The sequence below is a fragment of the Microcaecilia unicolor genome, chromosome 6 (assembly GCF_901765095.1).
Source record: "Microcaecilia unicolor chromosome 6, aMicUni1.1, whole genome shotgun sequence".
NCBI lineage: Eukaryota > Metazoa > Chordata > Amphibia > Gymnophiona > Siphonopidae > Microcaecilia > Microcaecilia unicolor.
In genome coordinates, this window is record NC_044036.1 from 223,743,569 (window position 1) to 223,768,865 (window position 25,297).

General features: G+C 46.3%; 1 protein-coding gene across 2 annotated transcripts in view; it reads right to left on the bottom strand.

Annotated features, from left to right (window-relative positions):
• MEGF9 (multiple EGF like domains 9) overlaps window positions 1-25,297 on the bottom strand; it is a 500,021-nt gene that overhangs the window by 153,686 nt on the left and 321,038 nt on the right. For both annotated transcript variants that reach the window (XM_030206436.1, XM_030206435.1), the window contains exon 4: window positions 15,478-15,627. In XM_030206436.1, coding sequence (XP_030062296.1) covers window positions 15,478-15,627 — 150 coding nt within the window. The remainder of the gene's footprint in view (window positions 1-15,477; window positions 15,628-25,297) is intronic.

Consider the following 25,297-nt stretch of genomic DNA (forward strand, 5'->3'; position numbering starts at 1 on the left):
ATCAGCAGAAGAGGAGGTCTCGATACCACCGACACCGACGCAGCCTTCCGATGTCGCCCCGATGCAGAGGGCCGATGCCTCGATGCAATCGGGGACGAAGATGAAGGTCCAGGCGCCGACGACGTCGAAGCAGTCGATACTCCCGGTGCCGATGCCGACGAAGAGCCCGAGAACAAAATGTTCCACTGGGCTAATCTCGCTACCTGAGTCCGCTTTTGTAAAAGGGAACACAGACTACAGGCCTGAGGGCGGTGCCCAGCCCCCAGACACTGAAGACACGACGCGTGCCTGTCAGTGAGCGAGATTAACCGGGCGCACTGGGTGCACTTCTTGAAGCTGCTGGAAGACTTCGATGTCATGGGCGGAAAAATCGCGCCGGCGAGATCAAAACTCGAAATGGCGAAAATGGCACCGCAAAAATAGGGGGAAGAAAAACTTCGACCGAGGCCTAAATAGGGCCTACCCCGACGACGAAAGAAAAAATTAACGGGGCAAAGACTGGAAGTACGGGAAGGGAGAAAACCATAAAGGTCTCCTTCCGACACCTTTTTTTTTTTTTTTTATAACGAAGTCGATAAACGACGCGCGAGGTCAACTTTGGGGCGCGAATGGCAAAACACGACCGTACCGAGCGTGGACAAAAGAAGACTGGCCGGCACGAGCCGGTTCGGGCGGGAAGACGGCCGCGCATGTGCGGTGCGCATCGGCGCGCGAGGACTAGCAAAGGACTTTGCTAGAAAGTGTTCCGATTGGAGGGGCTGCCGTGGACGTCACCCATCAGTGAGAACAAGCAGCCTGCTTGTCCTCGGAGAAATCTCATTACCCCGAGGAATAGGTCCCTCAAACCTTTCTAAAATACAGTAGAAACTGTGCATATCCCAGTTTGGATGTCTCAGTTTGCCTCTCTACATCCTATCTAAAATGGGCCTTCACATATAATCCTCCTTTCCAAAAATAGTTTATGGTGGTGGAAACTACATCTGGACTTCAGGGGCTTGCACTTCTTGTGAACTGGTTAGACTATGGCTGTGGGGGGGGGGGGGGGTGGCATTTTATTGGCTCAAGAAAAAAAAAAAGACAACTTACACAAAAGCACAGTAGTTAAGCTTCTGTACAACACCAAAGTCTGACCATGTGATCCTTACACTCACTGCCTATTTGTACTTCGATTATAATGACAGCTCATCATACTTACTACACAGGGATGCCAGTTTAACTCCTTTTCTCATTCTATCATGATCTTTGAGGTACTCGAGCAAGTTAATTATTCTATACTAATAGAAAAGGCCCATTTCAGACACAAATGAAACGGGCGCTAGTAAGGTTTTCCTCGGAGTGTGTATGTTTGAGAGAGTGTGTGTGAGAGTGACTGTGTGAGAGAGAGAGTGAATTTGCGTGTGTGTGTGTGACAGAGTGAGTGAGACTGTGTGCGAGTGTGTGTCTGTGAGAGACAGTGTGTGTGCCTGGGGCCCCTCCCTCCCACCCAGTTCCAGTGTCCCCCCTTTCTCTGTTTTCCAGGGTCGTCGTCCCCCCCTCCCTCCCTCCGTGTTCCAGAGTCGTCCCCACCCTCCCTCCGTGTTCCTGGGTCGTCCCCCCCCCTCCGTGTTCCAGGGTCGTCCCCACCCTCTCTCCATGTTCCAGGGTCGTCGTCCGCTGGGTCCGCCCCGTTTTGTGCTGATTCGCTGCTCCCTGCATCGCGGCTCCTCCCCTCTCCCTTCTATTGGCCAATCTGATGTCTCTTCTCTTTTTTCTCCTTCCCCTGCTCCTTTCCTATTGGCCACTGATGATTTCTGTTCCTTCTCGACCCCCCCTCCAAGTTCCAGACCCCACCTCCCTGGCTCCTTCCTTCCGATTTGCAGACTGTTGTCTTCGCGACTGGAGTGCCCGCCCCGCAGCCATTTAGGATGCGTCTTTGGAGCTCTGTCACGGTCGTCCCCTCCCTCCCAAATGCTCCCTGCTGCCTTTCTTTCTTTTCGGCCGGCACCGTGATCCGGCTCACCACTTCTGGTTTTGCTACGGTGCTGCTCCTCGTGCTCCACATTTTCATCCCGGATCTCCTTCAGCAGCGGCGGGAGCCGCAACTGTTGTCTCCCACCGCTGCTACAGTTGTCTTCGCGCCTGGACTGCCTGCCCGTAGTGCTCCGGCCTGGGAGGCTGGTTGGTATCGGCGTTGGTGACGGCCTCGGAGGGGGTGCCACACGTTCAGCGAGTTTTTTTTTTTTTAAATCCACTGGTTGCTTGTCTCGAGCCTTTTGCTGTTTGTGGGGTTGGATCAGCTGTGTGGGTTTTTTTTCTCACCCAGGTTTACGTCACAGTGCGGCCAATCAGTCTGATCTACGGAGCCTAGCAGACCAACCTCGAGGGAGCCACGGTCCCAGGCAAGACAGAACGTTGGAGGTGAGAATTATTATATAGGAGATGTTGCCAAATTAAGATTAGAGCCATCCTGTAGTACTGCTTTTACCCACTTGGGAATGTACTTGCACCAGATCTTTGATTGGAGAGTTCATATAAGAAACAAATCTACTTTGATACTCGTGCAAAACCTTGATTTTAAAAATCTGCTAATCTCTTGCTGTAGATATAATCCTCTCTAGGGAGACAGACTGCTTGAAGCATAAAACTGCTAAGTGTTTTATATTTTATTCTAAGTTTCTCAACTTTCTGGCTACAGGTTTAGCTACCTGATATATCTATTCTCTACACTTTATTGCTTATTGTTTAATTAATTTGTCCTGGGAATCTGCATTGTGGTGTACTTCTCTGCCTTCTAACCCAGACCCCCCCCCCCCCAAAAAAAAAAAAAAAAACTTTCTGCCTTGCTCTGATTAGTATAGAGGATAGGCTTTTCAAACTGTTTCTTGTCCTTCACCCTGCTAACTCTTGCTGTAGTATTCTAAATTTGGTTACTATATTGTGGAATAGCCTTGCCAGGTTTGTTTTCCATTGTCAATCCTAGGTTAAAAAAAAAAGCAGCTTTAGTCTTAGAATTGGTTCATTGGAAATATTTAAAGGAGAAAACTGAGTTTCTAGATGAATGAGACTGTTGTATCAAACTAAATTTGATTTATAAAACTGTCATTCCTTGCCCTCCTAGAGAACGTTTTGATAGAGGATTTGGCTGACTCACTGGGAAGTAATCACCAGCAAAGCAGGAGGAGGGGGCAAGTTTCTGCCTAGGGAAACACAAACTGCTTGAAGCTGCATGAAGCTGGACCTGAACCATAATACTGCTAAGTGTTTTAAGATATTTTATTCTTAATTTCACAATTTTCTGGCTACAGGCTCTGCAAGGTTTCTTTTCCGTTGCCAGGCCTAGATAAGGACAGTAGGTTTAATCTTTAACTGGAATTCAAAGCTGACGAGTCAGAGAAACTGAATGAAATCTCTATAAACCTGGAGGATGTAATGGGGCAATTTGACAAATCGAAGAGCAGCAAATCTCCTGCACCAGATGGTATCCATCCCAGAGTATTGATAGAACTGAAAAATGAACTTGCGGAACTATTGTTAGTAATATGTAATTATCTTTAAAATCAAGCATGGTACCAGAAGATTGGAGGGTGGCTCATGTAACCCCGATTTAAAAAAAAAAGGTTCCACAGGAGATCCAGGAAATTATAGACAGGTGAGCCTGACGTCGGTGACGGGCAAAATAGTAGAGACTATTATAAAGAACAAAATTACTGAGCATATTCAAAAGTGTGGATTAATGATACAAAGCCAATACGGATTTAGTGAAGGGAAATCTTGCCTCACCAATCTATTACATTTCTTAGAAGGGGTGAACAAACATGTGGTTAAAGGTGAGCCAGCTGATATTGTGTATGTGGATTTTCAAAAGGCATTTGACAAAGTACCTCATGAAAGACTCCAGAGGAAATTGGAGAGTCATGGGATAGGAGGTAGTGTCCTATTGTGGATTAAGAACTGGTTAAAGGATAGAAAACAGAAAGTAGGGTTAAATGATCTGTATTCTCAACGGAGAAGGGTAGTTAGTAGGGTTTCCCAGGGGTCTATGCTGGGATCACTGCTTTTTAACATACTTATAAATGACCTAGAGATGGGGGGTCATGTGACGCTATGCACAGGAGCGGACGTTACCTACTTCGCTCCTGCCAACTCCTCGAGAACCTTGCGGATAAACTGCAGAAGTTCGGGCGACCTCTGACCCATTTTAACAAAATATCCTGGAGGAAAGACTCAAGATCAACCAGACCCGGCGGCGAGACTCAATGGCGGCGAAAACGCTTAGAAAAGACAAGGAGAAAAACCGGCCGACAGATGACAAGTTGGCGGCCCTGGCTAGTCAGTCTTCCTTCCAGGTCAGCTTGGTGTGGACGGCCGAAATAGTTGGGGAGGTCATTAACGCGCTGGAAACTATCTTAGAAAACAAGCTGGGTTCGCTGGAATCGAAACTAGAATCATTGCATAATAATGTCGCGCAAATTAAGGAAGACATGGCGGCCTACCCGCAGCGGACAAGTGACATGGAAGATCGCATGGCGAAAATGGAGGCCGGCCACAGTGAGATGGAAAAACAGCTATCTTAATATGCCGAAAAAATTGAAGATCTCGAGAACAGGTCGAGACGTAATAATCTTCACTTGGTGGGCGTAGCGGAAGATCGAGGAGACCGTGATCTGAGAAGCTATCTGGAAAATTTGCTCACTAAAGAATTGGACCTTCCACAGGAGTTGGGCCCTTTAAGAATCGAGATGGCACATCGGTTAGGACCAAAACAAACTAATGCAACAAGACCCAGGGTGATTATCTGTCGTGTATTAAATTTTGCACATAAAACGGCTATTCTGCAGGCGCTGAGAGACGGGAGAGAGCTGCGTGTTGGAAACCAGAAAATACTCTGCTTTCAAGATTATTCAGCCGGAGTAGCGGCCAGGAGAAAGCAGTTCTCGCCTGTTTGTTCTGAACTGGCGCAACGCAAAATCCCATTTGCCTTATTATATCCAGCGAAACTGCGCATAATGCACAAGTCGGAGACAAAGTTTTACACTACAGCAGAAGAAGCCGTGAATTTATAAAAGATTTGGAGACACCTGGTGCAAGTTGAAAAGAGCTGCTAAGCTTAAATGGACACCTATAACCAGTAGTTGAGCAGGGACTGTCCTTCCCCTTGTCTAAACTTGTACAGCACTGCGTAACCCTGGCAGCGCTATAGAAATGCTAAGTAGTAGTAGTAGTACTCGGAAGAGTTTGATATTTGTCGAGGGACCCGGCAGGGATGCCCATTGTCGCCTTTAATTTTTGCTTTATATCTGGACCCTCTGATCCGAGACATATGTACATGCCCGGCAATTAAAGGAGTTCAATTTGAACACCAGGAATTTAAGGTGGCGGCCTTTGCCTACGACCTGCTAATCATACTCATGAAGCCTTGGGAGACGTTAGCGTATCTTTTAGAGATATTTAAAGAATTTGGGTCCTATTCTGGCCTTAAATTAAACTATGACAAGTCTGAAGCGTTAGCTCTTACCGCTGAGACTCGAAGAGCATGGCCAGGACAGTTCCAACTAAGATGGGTGGAGGAATAGTTTTGTTATCTGGGTATTTATTTATTTATTTTATTTTTAGTACATTTATACCCCACATTTTCCCACTAGAGCGGGCACAATGTGGCTTACAGGGTTACATAAGCTTACAACTCAATGAGGGTAGTGATGCAAATAGATAGAAAAACGGGTTGCAAAACGAGGCTGATGCAGTCGGTGGTTAAACGGGTGTAGGCAATATGAAGAAGGTGAGGGCTGAATGCTATTGATTGGATAAGGTTTCTCGAATAAAAATGTTTTTAAAGATTTCTTAAAAAGCTGGTGGTCGTCACTTAGATATCTAGGTAGACTGTTCCAAGACTTTGGGCTGAAGTAGGAGAAGGAGGTGGAAAAGAGTAATTTATATTTTACAGACTTACAGCTTGGATAGTGTAGGTTAAGGTAGGAACGAAAAGTCACTGAAGCATTTCTGGATCCTTCTACCAGCCCGGACAGGGGGGGATCTACAGTATAAATATCCAATGGCTGATAGCTAAGACCAAACAGCAACTGGAAGCTTGGAGAACTTTGACACTATCACTGTCTGGGCGACTGTGCCTAATTCGCAAGGTGATTTTGCCAAGGTGGCTTTATGTGATGCAAACGTTGCCATTGCGATTATTGATGAAGGATATTAGAGTGTTCTATCGCATGGTAACAAAGTTTTGTTGGGCATATAAAAAAGCAAAAATTCGTCTGCAGTTGCTAATGGGAGGGTGGAACCAGGGCGGATTGGGTCTACCTAATATTAAATATTATAATCTCGTTTGTTTATTGCGACATGTGAGGGATTGGGTATTCTCATCAAGCTACCACACACCTTTAGAGTTGGAGGAATCTCTCTTTAGTCCCTATCAATTGATTTCTCTTCTGCAGGGGGATAGATCTTCTTTGCCACAGAGGATGTGAGGTTCGGTGCTGCTGGGACCCTTATAGGGAGCTTGGAGATTTTTGGGGAATCTATTGGGAGGAGACCCGCATGTGACAGAATTGCTAACCATATAGGGGAATCTGCACTTTCTACCTGGAATTGAGAATCCAATATTTCAACATTGGGTACGACGAGGACTTAATAACTTGGAGGTAGTGGTAGATCGGACTGGAGTGATTAGACCACTGGAACAGTTGATCCCTAATGAGTTATTAGGCTGGGGAGACACTTTTGCCTACTGCCAATTGAAGCACTATGTACAATATTTAGACAAGGCGTCCCTGAATTACAAATTGGGGGAGAAGATTCAGACACTATTTGAGGACGCCTCAGAGGCGGCTCCTTCAATCTCTGGCCTCCAGAAGAAATTATGGTCTTTGGCGCCTGCCAAAGATTTGACGCAGCTCAGACGGAGATGGGAACTGGATGTGGGATGTGATCTCACCTCCTTAGTGGGGCGGGGTACAGAGTGTGCATTTCGAGTCATCCATAGGGCATATTTCTCACAAGTACAGTTGTTTAGAGCGGGAGGAATTGATTCGCCTACCTGTATGAAATGTAATTTAGCTGATAATACATTATACCATGGTTTATGGGAATGTGGGATTATAAGATGTTTTTGGAAACGGGTGGTGGCCTTTCTTTCCTTGATGTTGCTGAGAAGGGTACAAGTCACACCTCAACAGTTGGTGTTGAACTGTCCTGGTTCACTCCGGGGGCTAAAAGCGGAGGAAGTTCTACTGTGTAGAAAGCTTTGTTTGCTAGCACGAAAATGTATTTTGTAAAAATGGACTGTTCCGGATAGACCTGAATTCTGGCACTGGCGCAATCAGGTGCATCAACTGATGACTTGGGAGGCGCAGGAAGACAGGGGTTCCTTTAAACGGAAATCACGATTTTTAAAGACTTGGAGTCCCTATATAGCCAAACTCACGCAAAGAGGAAGAAGTCTCATCCTTAACAAACTATGACTGAGGACCTGAAGATTCCATTGATGCCTTTAGATAGATCATAGGGAGGGTAGGGAGGGTAAAAGGGGAGGGGGGATGGGAGGGTTGGGGGGGAGGGAAACAGGAGGGGTGAAAAGATTATGTAAAAGTTTGATGTTACTTTAGCAAAAGGTTCTGTTATGGATTTTAGAGATATAAATTTTGTGACTGTTATTGTTGATTAAATGATGTGGCTGTGACATCAATAAAAAAGTTAAACCATAAATAACCTAGAGATGGGAGTAACTAGTGAGGTAATTAAATATGCTGACAACACAAAGTTATTCAAAGTTGTTAAATCACAAGAGGATTGTGAAAAATTACAAGAGGACCTTACGAGACTGGGTGTCTAAATGGCAGAGAGCATTTAATGTGAGCAAGTGCAAACTGATGCATGTGGGAAAAAGGAACCCGAATTATAGCTATGCAAGGTTCCACATTAGGAGTCACGGTCCAAGAAAGGGATCTAGGTGTCGTCGTTGATGATACATTGAAACCTTCTGCTGAGTGTGCTGCAGTGGCTAAGAAAGCAAATAGAAGGTTAGGTATTATTAGGAAAGGGAAAACAAAAATGAGGATGTTATAATGCCTTTGTGCGAGCGCACCTCGAATACTGTGTTCAATTCTGGTCACCGCATCTCAAAAAAGATGTAGTGGAATTAGAAAAGGTGCAGAGAAGGCCGACAAAAATGATAAAGGGGATGGAACAACTTCCCTATGAGGAACGGCTAAAGCGGCCAGGGCTCTTCAACTTGGAGAAAAGACGGCTGAGGAGAGATATGATAGAGGTCTATAAAATAATGAGTGGAGTGGAAAGAGTAGACGTGAAGCATCCGTTTACTCTTTCAAAAAATGAAGCTTCAAAGTAGTAAATTTAAAACGAATTGGAGAAAATGTTTCTTCACTCAACGTGTAATTAAACTTTGGAATTCGTTGCCAGAGAATGTGGAAAAGGCGGTTAGCTTAGCAGGATTTAAATAAGGTTTGGACGGTTTCCTAAAGGAAAAGTCCATAGACCATTATTAAAATGGATTTAGGGAAAATCCACTGTTATTTCTAGGATAAGCAGTATAAAATGTTTTGTACTTTTTTGAGATCTTGACAGGTATTTGTGACCTGGATTGGCCACTGTTGGAAACAGGATGCTGGGCTTGATGGACTTTTGGTCTGTCCCAGTATGGCAATATATATGTACTTATGTAGAGATTACATTAAAGAAAGTGCAATATTTATTGAGATTATTTGGTTTAAAGGAGAAAAGTTAGATTTCTAGCAAAAACTAGACTTTGTTTCACACTGTCTCATTGCTTGCCCCTCCCAGAGAACATATTTAATTGTGCTATTTGGCTGAATCACTGTAGGACTTATAGTCCCACCCTCCCTCCCCACATCCCAAGCACCGCTGGGTTTTCTAGTCATATACAGTGGGGGAAATAAGTATTTGATCCCTTGCTGATTTTGTAAGTTTGCCCACTGACAAAGACATGAGCAGCCCATAATTGAAGGGTAGGTTATTGGTAACAGTGAGAGATAGCACATCACAAATTAAATCCGGAAAATCACATTGTGGAAAGTATATGAATTTATTTGCATTCTGCAGAGGGAAATAAGTATTTGATCCCCCACCAACCAGTAAGAGATCTGGCCCCTACAGACCAGGTAGATGCTCCAAATCAACTCGTTACCTGCATGACAGACAGCTGTCGGCAATGGTCACCTGTATGAAAGACACCTGTCCACAGACTCAGTGAATCAGTCAGACTCTAACCTCTACAAAATGGCCAAGAGCAAGGAGCTGTCTAAGGATGTCAGGGACAAGATCATACACCTGCACAAGGCTGGAATGGGCTACAAAACCATCAGTAAGACGCTGGGCGAGGAGACAACTGTTGGTGCCATAGTAAGAAAATGGAAGAAGTACAAAATGACTGTCAATCGACAAAGATCTGGGGCTGCACGCAAAATCTCACCTCGTGGGGTATCCTTGATCATAAGGAAGGTTAGAAATCAGCCTACAACTACAAGGGGGGAACTTGTCAATGATCTCAAGGCAGCTGGGACCGCTGTCACCACGAAAACCATTGGTAACACATTACGACATAACGGATTGCAATCCTGCAGTGCCCGCAAGGTCCCCCTGCTCCGGAAGGCACATGTGACGGCCCGTCTGAAGTTTGCCAGTGAACACCTGGATGATGCCGAGAGTGATTGGGAGAAGGTGCTGTGGTCAGATGAGACAAAAATTGAGCTCTTTGGCATGAACTCAACTCGCCGTGTTTGGAGGAAGAGAAATGCTGCCTATGACCCAAAGAACACCGTCCCCACTGTCAAGCATGGAGGTGGAAATGTTATGTTTTGGGGGTGTTTCTCTGCTAAGGGACTACTTCACCGCATCAATGGGAGAATGGATGGGGCCATGTACCGTACAATTCTGAGTGACAACCTCCTTCCCTCCGCCAGGGCCTTAAAAATGGGTCGTGGCTGGGTCTTCCAGCACGACAATGACCCAAAACATACAGCCAAGGCAACAAAGGAGTGGCTCAGGAAGAAGCACATTAGGGTCATGGAGTGGCCTAGCCAGTCACCAGACCTTAATCCCATTGAAAACTTATGGAGGGAGCTGAAGCTGCGAGTTGCCAAGCGACAGCCCAGAACTCTTAATGATTTAGAGATGATCTGCAAAGAGGAGTGGACCAAAATTCCTCCTGACATGTGTGCAAACCTCATCATCAACTACAGAAGACGTCTGACCGCTGTACTTGCCAACAAGGGTTTTGCCACCAAGTATTAGGTCTTGTTTGCCAGAGGGATTAAATACTTATTTCCCTCTGCAGAATGCAAATAAATTCATATACTTTCCACAATGTGATTTTCCGGATTTAATTTGTGATGTGCTATCTCTCACTGTTACCAATAACCTACCCTTCAATTATGGGCTGCTCATGTCTTTGTCAGTGGGCAAACTTACAAAATCAGCAAGGGATCAAATACTTATTTCCCCCACTGTATAGACAACAAATCATCATTAGTAATAGTCCTCAACTACATCACGACTTTTATTCAGCGTAACAATTGTGGTGCTTTAGTTCCAAGGCACACCATTTAGCAGCTCAGATCTTGCCCCATCTGTCTTCAGCTTGCTAGCCTAAAAGTGGAAATCGGCAAACTTAGGGAATAATTGGATGCAATTAAAGCAGCTTCTACCACTACACAGAAACATACCAATTTATCACCCCTGCCTCGAAGAATAAAACAACCCAGGAACAGATGGTCACAGTAGGCTCAGGCAGATTAAGACATGACACAAAAGCATCCGCCCTCACAACTGCTCCCCTACATAACATTTTTTACTGCACTAGAGCATTGTGAGGCACAAAAAAAGAGAACTGAGATGGAACCAGAACCAATGAAGGTAGCTCAAGAGAAAAGAATCTCAAAGCACAAAATTGTTACTGTTAGGGAATTCCATTATTACTACTACTACTACTACTATTTAGCATTTCTATAGCGCTACAAGGCGTACGCAGCGCTGCACAAACATAGAAGAAAGACAGTCCCTGCTCAAAGAGCTTACAATCTAATAGACAAAAAATAAATAAAGTAAGCAAATCAAATCAATTAATGTGAACGGGAAGGAAGAGAGGAGGGTAGGTGGAGGCGAGTGGTTACAAGTGGTTACGAGTCAAAAGCAATGTTAAAGAGGTGGGCTTTCAGTCTAGATTTAAAGGTGGCCAAGGATGGGGCAAGACGTAGGGGCTCAGGAAGTTTATTCCAGGCGTAGGGTGCAGCGAGACAGAAGGCGCGAAGTCTGGAGTTGGCAGTAGTGGAGAAGGGAACAGATAAGAAGGATTATCAGAGGCATTAACTTTGGGACACGGTTCAAGGGACCCAGCCAAGTAAAAAGCCTTCCAGGATCCTCAGCTAGCAGGAATACCAGGCAAATACTGACTACAATCAGAGAAGAGAATAAGGGTTCTAACACCGATGTAATCTACCTGGGCACAAATGATGTAGCCAATAATACCCTACTTGTTGCACAGAAAGCAACTCCTGAAAAGGAGTTGGTGGAGGAGTTAAAACCTTTGGTACAGACTGTAGCTTTTTCTGTACTTCCACCTACTTATGAAAAAGGAAAGGAAAGACTACAACATACTGAGAATTTCAGTAAGTGGCTCAAAGCCTGGTGTTACCAAGAAGGCTTTAGGTACATAGGAGGATGGGGAAATACATGGAAAAACAAAATATTACATTGAGGCATATTTTCAAAGCACTTAGCCTTCCAAAGTTCCATAGGTTTCTGAAAGGCTAAGTGCTTTGAAAATATGCCTCATAGTAATGATGGGCTGCATCTCACTGTGGCAGGAAAAAGAATCCTTGGTGAGAGATTCAAATATGTGTTTAGGCATTTAAACTGGAAGCTGAGGGTGGCAGATAAAAGCAGGTCAATTCAGGTAGCTGCCCCCAGCAAAAAACAAGATACAACAGTAGTAAAGAAAGCAATGAAAACAATGATCTTAGCAATTCACTTCTTAGCAATACCACAATAGGTGAGACTTACAAAAAAATACAAAGAAAATGAGATTGCCACTGAAATGTAGCTGGAAAGCGATGACCACAAATGCTTGCAGTCTAAGCAACAAAGTTCATGATCTGCAAGCCCTGATAATAGAGGAAGATTTAGATGTTGTCACTATCATGGAGACATGGTTCGATGATTCCCATAAATGGGACGCAAAGATACTGGGCTATAATCTATTTAGGAAGGGTGAAAAGGTGGAGTAGCTCTGTATGTCAGAAATAATATTAAAGTGACTGAAATGCAAGGGATTTGGGGAAAGGAAGAAACAATATGGATTGCCTTGAAAAGAGAAGAAGGAACCTCTATCCATATGGGTGTTGTCTACAGACTTCCAACCCAATCGAAGCTCGATAAAGATCTGGTTGCAGATGTCCAAAAGTTGGGAAAGAAAGGGGAAGTGCTGTTACTGGGTGATTTCAACTTGCCAGATATGAACTGGAAAGTTCCATCTGCAGAATCGGAAAGAAGTAGGGAGATAGTGATGTCTTTCAAAGTGCTCTGCTCAGAGAAATGGTGATGGACCCCACGAGGGAAGGAGAATTCTGGATCTGGTGCTCACAAATGAGGAAATTGTGTCTAATGTCAGAGTAGGTGCCCACCTAGGCAGTAGTGAACATCAAACCGTATGTTTTGATATAACGACTAGAGCGGAGGGCAGCCACTCAAAACTCAAAGTCCTAGATTTCAAACATATTGATTTTAACAAAGTGGGGACGTACCTGAAGAAAGAGCTGAGGGGATAGGAAGACGTACGAGAAGTGGAAGGACAGTGGTCCAGGCTGAAAGGAGCTATTAAAATGGCTATTGACCTTTACGTGAGGAGAGTAAATAAGAGAAAGAAGAAAAGGAAACCGATATGGTTCAAAAAGGTGGCTGAGAAAAAGGCAAAAAAAGGTGGCGTTCATGAAATACAGGAAAATTCAAGGACATGAACACAGGAAAATATACCAGGAGAAGTTGAAAGAAGCCAAGAGGAAGATACGTCTAGCAAAAGCAGAGGCAGAAGAGCAAATGGCTAGGAATTCAAGGACGGAAGACAAAATTTTTTCAGGTATATAAGTGAGAGGAGAAATGGAATTGTGAGACTGAAAAATGCTGTGGACGGCTATATGGAGAGTGATGATGAACAAGCGGACGTGCAAAACAAATAATTCTGTTTTGTGTTCACAGAAGAAAATCCTGGAGGAGGACCATGATCAGCTGGTAAACATGCATATAAGAATGGAGTGGATATCACACCATTCACAGAAGAATGTGTTCACGAACAACTTGAAAAAATGAATATGGAAAAAACCATGGGCCTGGATGGGATCCATCCCAGGATATTGAGAGAGCTTAGAGAGATTCTGGTGGGTCCTCTTAAAAGATTTGTTTAGTATATCCTTGGAGAAGGGAGAGGTTCTGTGGGATTTGAGAAGGGATGCGGTCCCTCTTCACAAAAGTGACAACAGAGAAGAAGTGGGAAACTACAGGCTGGTAAGCCTCACTTCAGTTATTGGAAAAGTAATAAAAGCGTTGCTGAAGGAAAGGATAGTTAATTTCCTGGAATCCAATGAGTTACACGATCCGAGCAACATGGTTTTACCAAAGGTAAATTGAGCCCAACTAATTTAATTCTTTGACTGGGCAACCACGTGCTCTACTTGGATTTCAGCAAAGCCTCTGACACAGACCCTCATAGAAGACTCTTAAATAAACTTGAAAAGTTGGCGTTAGAACCTGAAGTGGTGAACTGGTTTAGAAACTGGCTGACAGGCAGATGCCAGAGGGTGGTGGTCAATGGAATTCACTTGGAGGAAGGAAAGGTGAGTAACGGAGTGCCTCAGGGATTGGTGTTGGGGCCGATTCTGTTCAATGTGAGTGACATTGCAGAAGGATTAAAAGCTAAGGTCTGTCTTTTTGCAGATGATACCAAGATTTATAACAGCCTGGACACCCCAGAGGGAGTGGAAAACATGAAAAGGGATCTGCAAAAGTATTTGGCAATTAAAACTTAATGCAAAAAAGGGAGACAAAAAAAAGGGAGCTATATGTCCTAAGAGGTTGGAGGCAGAAGCATAGAAAGGGAAAGGGACCCCGGGGGGGGGGGGGGGGGGGGGGAACGGTGTCCAAGGACCTTAAAGCAAAAAAACAGTGTAAAAGCAGTGGCTGTAGCCAGAAGGATGCTAGGTTGCATCGAGAGAGGAGTAACCAGCAGAAGAAAGGAAGTGTTGATTCCCCTATACAAGTTGAGGTAAGGCCCCACCTGAAGTACTGTGCTCAATTTTGGAAGCTATATCTTGCTAAGGATATAAAAAAAACTAGAAGGCGACAAAAATGATATGGGGCCTGCACCATAAGACATATGAGTAGAGACTGGAAGACCTGAATATGTATAGCCTAGAGCAAAGAAGGGACAGGGGAGACACGATACAGACGTTTAAATACTTGAAAGGTATTAATATAGAAACAAATCTCTTCCAAAGAAGGGATAATGGTGAATCTAGAGGACATGAGCTGAAGTTGTGGGGTAGTAGACTTAGGTGTAATGTCAGGAAATACTGTTTCACGGAGAGGGTGGTCAATGCCTGGAATGCCATCCCAAGGGATGGAATTCAAAAAGGCGTGGGATGAAAACAGAAGAAAAGAGTTGAAAAGAAAAGAGTTGAAAGAAAACAAAAATAATTTAAAAAAAAAAACCACTTAAATGGCTGCAGGGGGTAGATGTGTGAGTGACACTTGGATGGCTACTCCGGCTGTGACGAACTAAGGCCAGTGCCATACAGACTTTATAGGTCTATATCTGTATATAGAAATCCAGATTTGGATAGGCTGCAAAGAGCTTCAATGGCAACTTCAGTAGCTGCTACCGAGGACAGTGCTGGGCAGACTTTTATGGTCTGTATCTCGCAAATAACAAGACTGATTTGGATAGGGTGGAGTGAGCTTTGACGGCAACTCCAGTAGGTGGAACTTTAAGAGCCAGACGGACTTCTACGGTCTATGTCCCAGAAACGCCAAAGAAAGACTCGTGATAAAGTATATAATATCACATTCATTATTGATTTAATCATGAATTATTATGTGTGACTGTTGGGCAGACTGGATGGACCATTCAGTTCTTTATCTGCCGTCATTTACTATGATACTATCTCTTCTACGTTTTCTTCAGCAGGCTGCTTTAAATTTCTCTTCCTTTCCAACTACCATTCAGGGTATGTTTATAGTTTTACTAGAATATAGTTATGTTGTACTATACATTCCTCCACCCCTCCCGCCTTTCAAGATGTGTCTGATGTTTGAACATCTGCTGAAAATACTGGCTGTATGCACTGCTATGCTTTTGGTTCGAGTAGCAGTCTATCAAATCTCAATTGTCATATTAGTTCATTTTTTTTTTTTAGAGACTTAAGTATCTAACTAGAGTAAAAACAGAAAATATGAGCCCACCCTGGTGACAGCTGCCAGTAGACATTACTGTGGAACAAGGGCACTGCAAACACTCTTCAGAGGGCAAAACATTTTGTCTTCTGTAGAAACCAGCCTTGCAGTTTTCACACTTGGCTCCTTCTGTATTTTCTTGGCATTGTGAACAATTTCCTAAAAGAAAAAGATGGTTAGCATGCTAGTGATCAATTTAAATCAATGAGCTTTGAAAAAGCACATTTTCCCATCTACATATACTTTGAGAACACTAAATACATAGGCCTCAATTTACAAATCACACACAATGCAAAAGTACTGGGGTACAACAATCAAGATTCCCCAAAGCAGAGAACTGAATAAACACTGATGAATCTGGCCCTAAATATTAAAAGTAAATTGCCAAAAAGAAAGATGCTGGGCATAACTGAGTTGATACCAGAACCTATAATTATGTGGTTTTGTACATGGCTTTTGAACATTATGCTACTTACTCTGTAAGTCAAGTCTTGTCATAGTGATTCATGCATAACATCAAGGTTTGACTACTGTAATGCAGTCAACACTGTCTACAAAGGGTTTGCACCAGCTTCAAATGATTCAGAATGCCATGGGATGACTGACAGATAGTAAAGTGACATGATCACACCACACATTTCTGTAAAAACTTAACTGGCTACCAGTACAGGGCTAATTCAAGACTCTGCCTGATCTTCAGGGCCCTGAAAGGTAATGGGTACTTGAAAAAGATAACTCACTTTACCCATCTACAAGGTCCTCTCAAGGAATATCCCTAAACACACCCTCTCCAAAGAAAGCAATGTATTAAGCCTTCTCTGGAGTTGCCACCACACTTTGGAATGCACTTCCAGAAAGCTTTTACTTAAAAGCAAGACTATCTACTTCAGAAAGCAGGTGAAAACTTTATTGTTCTCCCAAGCCTTTAACTGAAGCAGAATCTTTTCTGATTCCACATACAATTCTTCCTTAACCCTTTAGTGTCCAATGTTCCCCTCAATCTGTTCCCATATGGCTTATTACGGGAACATTGGACACTATTTATTTATTATTTAAACATTTTTATTCCGTTTGATCCATCGTTCTCAGTGGATTACATAATTATATACACAATCTAAAAAAAATTAAAAAAAAAACAACAAAAGACACTTAAAAATATTTAACAAATCAAAGTGCTGAACCAAATACTAACATGTCATGCATTATAGCTTTCATGAACAAAGCGAATGCTACATACCTGTAGAAGGTATTCTCCGAGGACAGCAGGCTGATTGTTCTCACTGATGGGTGACATCCACGGCACCCCCTCCAATCGGGATCTTCACTAGCAAAGACGTTTGCTAGCCCTCGCGCGCACCGCGCATGCGTGGTCGTCTTCCCGCCCGAACCGGCTCGTGTTCGTCAGTCCCGTATGTAGCAAGACAAAGACAAGGAAAGACACAACTCCAAAGGGGAGGCGGGCGGGTTTGTGAGAACAATCAGCCTGCTGTCCTCGGAGAATACCTTCTACAGGTATGTAGCATTCGCTTTCTCCGAGGACAAGCAGGCTGCTTGTTCTCACTGATGGGGTATCCCTAGCCCCCAGGCTCACTCAAAACAACAAACATGGTCAACTGGGCCTCGCAACGGCGAGGACATAACTGAGATTGACCTAATATCTTATTCAACTAACTGAGAGTGTAGCCTGGAACAGAATAAAAAAATGGGCCTAGGGGGGTGGTTGGATTGAAACCCCAAAACAGATTCTGAAGCACCGACTGCTCGAACCGACTGTCGCGTCGGGTATCCTGCTGCAGGCAGTAATGAGATGTGAATGTGTGGACAGATGACCACGTCGCAGCTTTGCGGATTTCTTCAATAGTGGCTGACTTCAAGTGGGCCACTGACGCTGCCATGGCTCTAACATTGTGAGCCGTGACATGACCCTCAAGAGCCAGCCCAGCCTGGACGTAAGTGAAGGAAATGCAATCTGCTAGCCAATTGGATATGGTGCGTTTTCCCACAGCCACTCCCCTCCTGTTGGGATCAAAAGAAACAAACATTTGGGCGGACTGTCTGTTGGGCTGTGTCCGCTCCAGATAGAAGGCCAATGCTCTTTTGCAGTCCAATGTGTGCAGCTGACGTTCAGCAGGGCAGGAATGAGGACGGGGAAAGAATGTTGGCAAGACAATTGACTGGTTCAGATGGAACTCCGACACCACCTTTGGCAAGAACGTAGGGTGAGTGCGGAGGACTACTCTATTATGATGAAATTTGGTATAAGAAGCATGAGCTACTAGGGCTTGAAGCTCACTGACTCTACGAGCTGAAGTTACTGCCGCCAAGAAAATGACCTTCCAGGTCAAGTACTTCAGATGGCATGAATTCAGTGGCTCAAAAGGAGGTTTCATCAGCTGGGTGAGAACGACATTGAGATCCCATGACACTGCAGGAGGTTTGATAGGGGGCTTTGACAGAAGCAAACCTCTCATAAAGCGAACAACTAAAGGCTGTCCTGAGATCGGCTTACCTTCCACACGGTAATGGTATGCACTGATTGCGCTAAGGTGAACCCTTACAGAGTTGGTCTTGAGACCAGACTCAGACAAGTGCAGAAGGTATTCAAGCAGGGTCTGTGTAGGACAAGAGCGAGGATCTAAGGCCTTGCTATCACACCAGATGGCAAACCTCCTCCATAAAAAGAAGTAACTCCTCTTAGTGGAATCTTTCCTGGAAGCAAGCAAGACACGGGAGACACCCTCTGACAGACCTAAAGAGGCAAAATCTACGCTCTGAACATCCAGGCCGTGAAAGCCAGAGACTGGAGGTTGGGATGCAGAAGCGCCCCTTCGTTCTGGGTGATAAGGGTCGGAAAACACTCCAATCTCCACAGTTCTTCGGAGGACAACTCCAGAAGAAGAGGGAACCAGATCTGACGCGGCCAAAAAGGAGCAATCAGAATCATGGTGCCTCGGTCTTGCTTGAGTTTCAACAAAGTCTTCCGAACCAGAGGTATGGGAGGATAAGCATACAGCAGGCCTTCCCCCCCAGTCCAGGAGGAAGGCATCCGATGCCAGTCGGCCGTGGGCCTGAAGTCTGGAACAGAACTGAGGGACCTTGTGGTTGGCTCAAGATGCGAAGAGATCTACCAAGGGGGTGCCCCACACTTGGAAGATCCGGCGCACTACTCGGGAATTGAGCGACCACTCGTGAGGTTGCATAATCCTGCTCAACCTGTCGGCCAGACTGTTTACGCCTGCCAGATATGTGGCTTGGAGAAACATGCCGTAACGGCGAGCCCACAGCCACATGCTGATGGCTTCCTGACACAGGGGGCGAGATCCGGTGCCCCCCTGCTTGTTGATGTAATACATGGCAACCTGGTTCTCTGTCTGAATTTGGATAATTTGGTGGGACAGCCGATCTCCGAAAGCCTTCAGAGCGTTCCAGACCGCTCGTAACTCCAGGAGATTGATCTGTAGACCTTGTTCCTGGAGGGACCAGCTTCCCTGGGTGTGAAGTCCATCGACATGAGCTCCCCACCCCAGGAGAGACGCATCCGTAATCAGCACTTTTTGCGACTGAGGAATTTGGAAAGGGCGTCCCAGAGTCAAATTGGACCAAATCGTCCACTAGTGTAGGGATTCGAGAAAACTCGTGGACAGGTGGATCACGTCCTCTAGATCCCCAGCAGCCTGAAACCACTGGGAAGCTAGGGTCCATTGAGCAGATCGCATGTGAAGGCGGGCCATGGGAGTCACATGAACTGTGGAGGCCATGTGGCCCAACAATCTCAACATCTGCCGAGCTGTGATCTGCTGGGACGCTCTCGTCTCTGGGACATAGGCACGAGCCGTCCGAGAATCCAGCAGAGCTCCTATGAATTCGAGTCTCTGTACTGGGAGAAGATGGGACTTTGGGTAATTGATCACAAACCCCAGTAGCTCCAGGAGGCGAATAGTCATCTGCATGGACTGTAGAGCTCCTGCCTCGGATGTGTTCTTCACCAGCCAATCGTCGAGATAGGGGAACACGTGTACTCCCAGCCTGCGAAGTGCCGCTGCTACTACAGCCAAGCACTTCGTGAACACTCTGGGCGCAGAGGTGAGCCCAAAGGGTAGCACACAGTACTGGAAGTGACGTGTGCCCAGCTGAAATCGCAGATACTGTCTGTGAGTTGGCAGTATCGGGATGTGCGTGTAGGCGTCCTTCAAGTCCAGAGAGCATAGCCAATCGTTTTCCTGAATCATGGGGAGAAGGGTGCCCAGGGAAAGCATCCTGAACTTTTCCTTGACCAGATATTTGTTCAGGGCCCTTAGGTCTAGGATGGGACGCATCCCCCGTTTTCTTTTCCACAAGGAAGTACCTGGAATAGAATCCCAGCCCTTCTTGCCCGGATGGCACGGGCTCGACCGCATTGGCGCTGAGAAGGGCGGAGAGTTCCTCTGCAAGTACCTGCTTGTGCTGGAAGCTGTAAGACTGAGCTCCCGGTGGGCAATTTGGAGGTTTGGAGGCCAAATTGAGGGTGTATCCTTGCCGGACTATTTGGAGAACCCACTGGTCGGAAGTTATGAGAGGCCAGCTTTGGTGAAAAACTTTCAACCTTCCCCCGACCGGCAGGTCGCCCGGCACTGACACGTTGATGTCGGCTATGCTCTGCTGGAGCCAGTCAAAAGCTCGCTCCTTGCTTTTGCTGGGGAGCCGAGGGGCCTTGCTGAGGCGCACGCTGCTGACGAGAGCGAGCGCGCTGGGGCTTAGCCTGGGCCACAGGCTGTTGAGAAGGAGGATTGTACCTACGCTTACCAGAAGAGTAGGGAACAGTCTTCCTTCCCCCATAAAAACGTCTACATGTGGAGGTAGAAGCTGAAGGCTGCCGGCGGGAGAACTTGTCGAAAGTGGTATCTCGCTGGTGGAGCTGCTCTACCACCTGTTCGACTTTCTCTCCAAAAATATTGTCCGCACGGCAAGGCGAGTCCGCAATCCGCTGCTGGATCCTATTCTCCAGGTTGGAGGCACGCAGCCATGAGAGTCTGCGCATCACCACACCTTGAGCAGCGGCCCTGGACGCAACATCAAAGGTATCATATACCCCTCTGGCCAGGAATTTTCTGCACGCCTTCAGCTGCCTGACCACCTCCTGAAATGGCTTGGCTTGCTCAGGAGGGAGCTTGTCCACCAAGCCCGCCAACTGCCGCACATTGTTCCGCATGTGTATGCTCGTGTAGAGCTGGTAAGACTGGATTTTGGCCACGAGCATAGAGGAATGATAGGCCTTCCTCCCAAAGGAGTCTAAGGTTCTAGAGTCTTTGCCCGGGGGCGCCGAAGCATGCTCCCTAGAACTCTTAGCCTTCTTTAGGGCCAGATCCACAACTCCAGAGTCGTGAGGCAACTGAGTGTGCATCAGCTCTGGGTCCCCAAGGATCCGGTACTGGGACTCGATCTTCTTGGGAATGTGGGGATTACTTAAAGGCTTGGTCCAGTTCGCCAGCAATGTCTTTTTTAGGACATGATGCATGGGTACTGTGGACGCTTCCTTAGGTGGAGAAGGATAGTCCAGGAGCTCAAACATTTCAGCCCTGGGCTCGTCCTCGACAACCACCGGGAAGGGGATGGCCTTAGACATCTCCCGGACAGGGGCCGCAAAAGACAGACTCTCGGGAGGAGAAAGCTGCCTTTCAGTGGAGGGAGTGGGATCAGAAGGAAGGCCATCAGACTCCTCGTCAGAGAAATATCTGATGTCCTCCTCCTTCTCCCACGAGGCCTCACCATCGGTATCAGACACAAGTTCACGAACCTGTGTCTGAAGCCGTGCCCGGCTCGACTCCGTGGAAACATGGCCACGGTGTGAGCGTCGAGAGGTAGACTCCCTCGCCAGCACCGGCGAAGCTCCCTCCGCCGACGTCGTTGGGGAGCCCCTCCTGGGAGGCGACCGCAGTCGGTACCGCAAGCGGCATCGATGTCGGAGACCTCACCCTGGGCAAGGGGCCAGCCGGCGCCTCACTCGACGGTACCAGTGGCGCAAGCACCCCCGGTACCGGAGGGGAAGGGCGCAACAGCTCTCCCAGGATCTCTGGAAGAACGGCCCGGAGACTCTCGTGCAGGGCGGCTGTGGAGAAAGACAGAGAAGCTGATGCAGGCGTCGAAGTCAGAGTCTGTTCCGGGCGTGGAGGCTGTTCCGGGCTGTCCAAGGTGGAGCGCATCGACACCTCCTGAACAGAGGGTGAGCGGTCCTCCCGGTGCCGATGCCTACTGGGTGCCGACTCCCTCGGCGACCCAGAGCTCTCGGTACCGATGCGGGAAGGAGACCGGTGTCGATGCTTCTTTGACTTTTTCAAACGAAGCATGTCACCGGAACTTTCCGGTACCGACGAGGAGGACGTAGAATCCAACCGTCGCTTCCTCGGGGCCGAGGCCGAAGAAGGTCGGTCTCGGGGGGGCTGTACCGCAGGAGCCCTCAGGGTAGGGGGAGACCCACCCGAAGGCTCTCCGCCATCAGCAGGGGAATGGACAGTCCTCACCTGCACTCCCGCTCGAAGCACCACCGTCCGACGACATCAGCACTAGTGGAGGTCCCGATACCACCGACGCAGCCTTCCGATGTCTCGGTACCGACGATGCAGAGGGTCGATGCCTCGATGCAGTCGATACCGCCGATGCCGAGGTCGGAGGTCTTGACGCTGTCGACGTTGATGCACTCGATACCCCCGGTGCTGTTGCCGACGAAGAGCCCGAGAACAACACGTTCCACTGGGCCAATCTCGCTACCTGAGTCCTTTTCTGTAAAAGGGCGCAAAGACTACAGGCCTGCGGGCGGTGCCCAGCCCCCAGAGACTGAAGACACGACGCGTGCCTATCAGTGAGCGAGATTACCCGGGCGCACTGGGTGCACTTCTTGAAGCCGCTGGGAGACTTCGATGACATGGGCGGAAAAATCACGTCGCCGAAATCAAAACTCGTAATTGCGGTAAAGGCACCAAAAAGAGGGAGAGAAAAAAACTCGAACCGAGGCCTCAAAAGGGCCTACCCCGAAAATGAAAGTAAACTTAACGGGGAAAAAAACTGGAAATAAGGGAAGAGGAAAAGATCGAAAAGGTCTCTCTCCAAAATCCCTTTTTTTTTTTTTTACAGTAGCGAAAAGCCAAAAGACGCGCGAGGGTCAACTTAAGGGGCGCGAACGGCGTAAACACGACAGTCCCGAGCGCGGACAAAAGAAGACTGACGAACACGAACCGGTTCGGGCGGGAAGATGGCCGCGCATGCGCGGTGCGCATCGGCGCGCGAGGACTAGCAAAGGCCTTTGCTAGTGAAGTTTCCGATTGGAGGGGCTGCCGTGGACGTCACCCATCAGTGAGAACAAGCAGCCTGCTTGTCCTCGGAGAAGCACTGTTTTCTTAGCACTTATAAAATTCCCAAGGAGTATGTATAAGCATATAAACATGTTTCTGATTGCTCAAGTCACTTAAAAAGCTAGGCTCCTAAATAAGGACTCTTAAATTTGACTCCTATTTTCAGTTCAACATGAGCCTACAATTATTGCTGTAATTTCTTTTTTTTTTTTTTAATCTCTTTATTGGTTTTTACAACATTTTTAACATCTCAAACATCCAAACTATTCCCCTTCCGTCATATTATCATTACATCCCTATTACTTACCATACATCCATTTCGCGTTAACATTCCCCCATTTCCTCTATTCATCCCTTCCCGTTCTCATTACCCCCCTTCCCCTAGTTTCCTGATGGCAGCCCATAGTAAGTCTCTTTTCTGTTCGTATGGTTCCCAGATTTTCTGGAATATGTGAACCAGGCCCTTCCTTACTGCTGCCAGTTTAGTCATCTGATAGATATACTCCACCTTAGATCCCAGATTTTGCATAGAGGGCATCTCCAATTGTTTCCATGCTCGGGCCACCAGCGTTTTGGCCGCAGCAAAAAATTGAATCGCTAATTTGTGTTCCTGTATCTTACACCCCTGAGGTCGTGCGTGCAGTAAGCAATACTCCACCTGTCTGGAGTAGCCTCCCTTTCCTAACGCATTAACCACATTCACAACCTGCTCCCAATATTTTTGCACCTTAGGGCACCCCCACCATACATGCATAAATGTTCCATGTTCTCCACACTCTCTCCAACAATCAATTGATACCTTTTGATAAATCTTGTGGAGACTTTCTGGCGTATAGTACCACCAATATAGGATCTTATATCCATTTTCAACCAGTGGCTGGGAGATCGAGGACTTCAGTAAAAATCTATAGGTGTTGGCCCACCATTCTGTCGAGTAGTTTTTATGCAGGGCTTTTTCCCATCTATCTATATAGTACTCTTGTGGGGAGGAAAGGAGCATCAAAGCCTTATATAATCTTGTAATACATTCCTTCCCCCCCCCCACCTCTCATTGCTCTCTCGAGACCTGTTTCTGCCAATTCCAATTCTTCCCTTGCCCTCCTCTGTATATAATTTCTGAGACAGTGATAGTAGACAAGGTCTCTGTTTTCCAGATCATATTCCTCCTTCAGTATGTCAAAGCCCTTTACCACCCCATCATCCCACAGTTGGCCCAGCATATATAACCCCTTATTGGCCCAATTCTGGTAGGTTTTTTCCCCTTCTCCCAATGGGAACCCCGGCGCTCCAACAATGGCCATTTGCAAAAAGTATTGTCGCTCGGGAAAAACCTTTTGTCTGATTCAAAGCCAAGTGCTAAGCAGATAGCTCATGCCTATCGGTAAGCTCCGCATTCTAGCCAATATCACTGCTTTCGGTCTCCACAATATATTCCCCAAAAAACGGGTTCCCATCCATGCCCTCTCCCAATGGAGCCATTTCTTGGTGCCTCTCGGCGTCCAATCAGTCAATATTTTTAGCTGGGCCGCCTGATAGTATAGGTAGAAATTTGGGACCCCCATGTCTCCCCTCACTGGTGTTGGTGCATAACACTTCTACGGACCCTCGGTGGCCTCTTCCTCCAGATATATGCAAATACTCTCCGATGAAGGTGCTGAAAAAAGGATCGTGGAATTGGCACTGGGAGAGCAGCAAAAAGATATAACAATTTAGACAATATTATCATTTTTATCGCATTAATTCTTCCTGTCCATGATACCGTCAGTCCCTCCCACCTGTCTAGTTCTATAAAGAGCTCTTTAACCTTATTTGGGTAGTTAGCTTGAAATAATTTCTCCACTTTAGAAGTAATCTGCACCCCCAAATATCTTATAGATATTGCTGTAATTTCACCTATTTATTTACTTTAAAAATGTATAACCCACACCCATCTACTATTCTGGACATGTTATTTTCCTAAATTTAGACCTGCCATTCAATTTCCTAGATTTGATAACCTAATTGAAGTACCTAGTGCTGAAAGTCAGTGCTAAATTCCTAACTTATTCCCTGCCATAATTCTGTGACAACCCACTATAGAAATTCTGAGCATAAATTTAAGAACTCAGCCCTAGCCAATTTAGAAACCTAAACTCTCAAAGCGAGGACCATAAGCATTTTGACTAATCAACCTTATGTTTGTTAAAGGATCAATTTGGGTAACCAGTTTGTATTCCTTTCTGAAAACAATGAAAACTAGTGAACATTATGGTTGAGTTTTAATTTTTTCCACTTACATGTACATCTTCCACATGGACGTAGTTCGGGGGGCCGAGGGGGTCAATGCCACCCCAAACGCAGGGCCGGCGCAACGCTGCAGGCAGCTCTTGGTCGCTCCTTCCCGCCCTCAACTCCTTGAAAGCCCTCCTTTCCGTTCCTTCCTGCCCCCGTCCACATTTAAACCTTTCATTTCAGTCGCAGTGATGGCAGTGAAGAAAACAGCACAGCACGCGCGCCTCCAGCTT